This window comes from Priapulus caudatus, unplaced genomic scaffold, assembly GCF_000485595.1.
Source record: "Priapulus caudatus unplaced genomic scaffold, Priapulus_caudatus-5.0.1 Scaffold6143, whole genome shotgun sequence".
NCBI lineage: Eukaryota > Metazoa > Priapulida > Priapulimorpha > Priapulimorphida > Priapulidae > Priapulus > Priapulus caudatus.
In genome coordinates this window covers 1-4573 of record NW_014583204.1, presented here as the reverse complement: position 1 = coordinate 4573, position 4573 = coordinate 1, and the positions used below count along the sequence as shown (strand labels likewise).

The following is a 4573-nucleotide window of genomic DNA, read 5'->3' as shown; positions in this document are numbered from 1 at the left end:
CGCGTGGCGTACGTGTGTGATGCGTGCACGTGTGTGTGAGCTGCAACGTGTGTGTGAGAGTGCATGGTGTGTAGCGTGCACGTGTGTGTGTGTGTGTGTGTGTGTGTGTGTGCGTTTTTTGCAGCCCTGGTTGCGCCATGGTGTCTGTGTGGTGCACCGTGTGTGCACGTGTGTGCACGTGCGTGTTCTGTCTCTCGTGTTGTGTCGTGCGTGTTGCATGTGTGCGTGCTATTTCAGTGTAATTGTGGCATGTGGCATGAACGTAAATACTGGCTATATCATTTCATTGCGTTGTGTTCTCAACGTTCCTCACTGGGCTTCTCACCCTGGTATGTTGGCTGAGTATCGGTTCTTATAATGCATACAATAACAGCACGTGTGCATTCACGTACATGCGCTTACGACGTCCTCAGGCTCTCACCAGGGTACGTGTTGGGCCCGGCGCCGAGTGCTATGGGCCGGTTTATTATATAGATACTAGGCTGCGGGTGGGTACGCTGCGCTGGGTAGGAAATGCTGTGCTACTGAATTCATACTTACTAATAATGGGACCAATAGGACATTGGTTAAAAATCGCACATATAACATTGCACACATATCAATATTAGAAATCAGTCGTACTAAGATAATGAAGCATGGGGAAAAACTGGTTACGTATTGTACCTTTATATGACAGGCAAACGCCACTTAGACCCCTGGAACATATAATATAATATGGGCTGTGTGTAAATGACAAAAGTTATTATAACAGCGATGTTAGATGGTTGGTACTTTTTCATTTGAAGAACTCGTTGATAAACCGTGGTAATGTTTTTCGTGTTATTTTCTCTGGTGAAATCATGTATAGATTCATGGCGTTCTCGTGAACTGTTGAGCTCCCCACGTTACCATCACGTATGCACGTACGCGTCACGTAACTAGCATGTACGAATGGGTTTGCGTGCTTCTCATTTCAACAGCCTCCGGTGCTCGGTTTCGGTTTCACAATACCAGCAGCTGATGGCAATGAGTGATCGATTTTCGTCTGTGTGCAGCACTTGTGCGTCAGTGCTTTTGACATTGTGTGAGATTCACGAATGTGAGGGTTTTTCACCGAATTTTTCGGTGCGTTTGACAGGTTTGGCAGGTTTTTTTGCAGCTACGAACCCTCCCCGGGTTATAAGAGATGGCCCTGTGAAAATTGCATTCCAGATCGGCTTGGCGCGGTTTTGGCCGCCATATAGGCGAAGATACATACATAATAGATACAACATACATAGATAGATACATACGAACTCAAAATATATATTAGATAGCTATTATATATATAGCGCTATATATATATATATATATATATAGTATATCATATATATAGCTATGAGTGCATAACATGTACGCATGTACTATACAACACGCATCACACATTCACCCCGGCGCTCTCACCTAGGTAACTGTTTGCCGGTATGGTTTAATATATAGTATATGTAATATATATCTTTGGTTCGTATGCTATCTATTGTATCTTATGTATCTTCTCCTAATAGGCGGCCAAACCGCCCAGCGCATCTTGGATGCAATTTCACAGGGCCATCTCTTATACCCCGGGGGTGTTCGTGAGCTGAAAAAACCTGCCAACCGTCAACTGGCGAACCGGAAGACAGTGTAAAGGAAGAAAAAAAAAAAAACCCCTGCAATTCGTTCAATTTCACACATATTCTCAGCACTGACTGTACAGTGGCTGGCACAAGAGAGAAAAATCGATTGTCCCTCATCTCATTCCGGCTGCTGTTATTGTTGAAACCGAAACCGCGGTACTAAAACGAGCAGCACAGACCAGGATCATATTTATGTGTCAGTGTGGCGCGCAATGATGCGGTGGCGTGTGTTTACAGTTGAAACGCTTCAAGTGCGTGTGGGTTACGGAACTGCATTGGTTTTAGTCAACTGGCTTTGCAAACTGAGAAGTTGCAACCATTCGGTACATGCTGTTACAATAACTTTTCTTATTGTACAGCCATTCACTTACATTATTATGTTTCCTGGGCGTTCTACGTGGATTCGTGCTGTCATATAAATGTCATACGTAACCTGTTTTTTACCATGCTTTATTATATGATACACTGATTTTCTAGAATATTTATAAAGATTCCTCATAGTTTAGTTAATGAGTATTTATTATAGTTTGAGAGTAGCGATTGCGCTCAAACATCAACGCATAAAGACCGCGTACCATAGTGGAGTAAACATTCTTTTTGTAATTACAAACTTTCCTCGCACTCGCTGGCCTGTCTGTGATACTAATATGACTTTTTTTTATTCTTGCTACGATTTCACAATCCATGTGTACCATTTGATAAGCTATGCACTTTCTGGAGTTCAGTTAAATAATTCTTCATTTCAATGTGCGATTGGGTTGCGCGCGCTAGCATCACCTGTGCCTCTCCGCCATTGCTCTTTGGCCCCATGCGACAAATCCATGGACACAGACCCCACATCGCCATGCGGCTGTCTCTGAATACTATATATATACCCAATTTTCGTTTATTCATCTACGGAACTGACACATGATAGCTTGTACGTGGTGAGGCTCAACAGTTCGAGACGCCAGCACCTCTACATATTTCCACGCACACAATAAACACGCATAACCAGTATGTTTATCAAGAAGGTTTCCACAATGAAAACTCGCAACCCATTCGTAGCATTTGCTGTTATATAAATTTTTCTCATTTGCACCATATTAGGCCTGACTATTTTTCCCAGGGGTTCTTAAGGTTGGGTTCTGCTGTCAATATAAATGTCATACGTAACAGTTTTCCATGCTATTATCTTATTACCACTGGATTCTAAATATTGATATTGTGGTGCACTGTTATATATTGCGGATTTTTACCCAATGTTCCATTTGTTGACAATTATTAGTAGTATGAATTAGCTAAGCACGATTTTACCAGGCAGGCGGGTACACGCAGCCTAGTATAATATATATGTTGGCATACATGTACTATACATTATACGCAGCACATCCCACCGCGAGCTCTCACCTGTTCTGGTTGGCCGAGTATGGTTTATATAGTATGATATTATACTTTATATGTGCATACATTTACGCACACATCACCGCCGCAGCTCTCACCTGGTACTGTTGGCTGAGTATATATATGTATATATATATATATATATGTGCATACATGTACGCGTGTACTGTACATTTACGCACACATCACCGCCGCGGCTCTCACCTGGTACTGTTGGCCGAGTATGGTTTATATATATATATATATATATGCATACATGTACGCGTGTTATACATCACGCTCACACATCCCCGCCGCAGCTCTCACCTGGTACTGTTGGCCGAGTATGGTTTCGCCCGTCTTCTCGTCTGCCTGCATGATGCTGTGCAGGTAGGCAGTCATGTAGCTGCTGCGCACCTCCGTCTCTCCACACTGGATGTACTCCAGCAGTGCGTCGTGTGTGAAGATGTACTGCTCCTACAACACACGCGCGCGGACACTGTCAGCAAGCGGCAGCAGAGAGGACGAGCTTTAGGGGGGGTGGCGGAGGAATCCCTGTGAGAACTAGGGTTGGGGAGGGGTGGTGCGATGGGGGGGAATCATTGATGAGGATGCTCAGGGATAAATCGTAAGCTTAAAGATGTTAAATTAGGGATTCTCCAAACTAGAGGATGATTCAAATATAAGGATGAATTAGGCTTTATGGAAAATCTAAGCATAATGGTGATCCAAGATTAAGGATAAATTAAGCTTACAGATAATCCAAAATTAGGGATATTCCAAACCTACAGATAATTCAAACTCAAAAATAAATTAAGCTAACGAATAATCTAAATCCAAGCTTAGGTATATTGGAAGTTTAGAGACACGACAATTATGGATAATCCAAAATTAAGAATTATCTAATAATTTTCTGCTCAAACTAAGCTAATCTTCTTAACGATGTGCACTTTTACTCATGGCAAAACAGAATATGTCACGAGCTAAGGACAGCCCTGCTACTGCTGTAAGCACTGAGTGACGTTCACCAGGGCGCGCCGGCGTAGCGTCACGACCTACCTCCGTCTGCACCAGGTAGTTTCGCTGCTGCCTGATGTGCTTGAGGAAGGCGAACACGTTAACGGTGTTCTTGTGTTTAATCTGTCGCATCATGCTGTCCAGCACGCAGTACGTGCCAGTCCGGCCCACACCCGCACTGTAACACACATACACACGGCGGTGTTACATACATGGTCCTGCCCACACCCACACTGTAACACACAAACACACGGCGGTGTTACATACATGGTCCGGCCCACACCCGCACTGTAACACACAAACACACGGCGGTGTTACATACATGGTCCTGCCCACACCCGCACTGTAACACACAAACACACGGCGGTGTTACATACATGGTCCGGCCAACACCTGCACTGTAACAAACATACACACGGCGGTGTTACATACATGGTCCGGCCCACACCTGCACTGTAACACACAAACACACGGCGGTGTTACATACATGGTCCGGCCAACACCTGCACTGTAACACACATACACACGGCGGTGTTACATACATGGTCCGGCCCACACCC

The 4573-nt window shown here is 44.2% G+C and overlaps 1 protein-coding gene across 1 annotated transcript; it reads right to left on the bottom strand.

Moving 5' to 3' along the window:
* Positions 1-3323: 3323 nt before the first annotated feature.
* On the bottom strand, positions 3324-4188 carry LOC106820055 (receptor-type tyrosine-protein phosphatase gamma-like; the record flags this gene model as incomplete). Its single annotated transcript, XM_014824613.1, has 2 exons — positions 4056-4188; positions 3324-3473 (listed from the first exon to the last, which is right to left on the bottom strand). Coding segments are annotated over exons 1-2 (243 nt in total), but the record flags the coding sequence as incomplete, so codon positions are not given.
* Between the last annotated feature and the right edge of the window lie 385 nt (positions 4189-4573).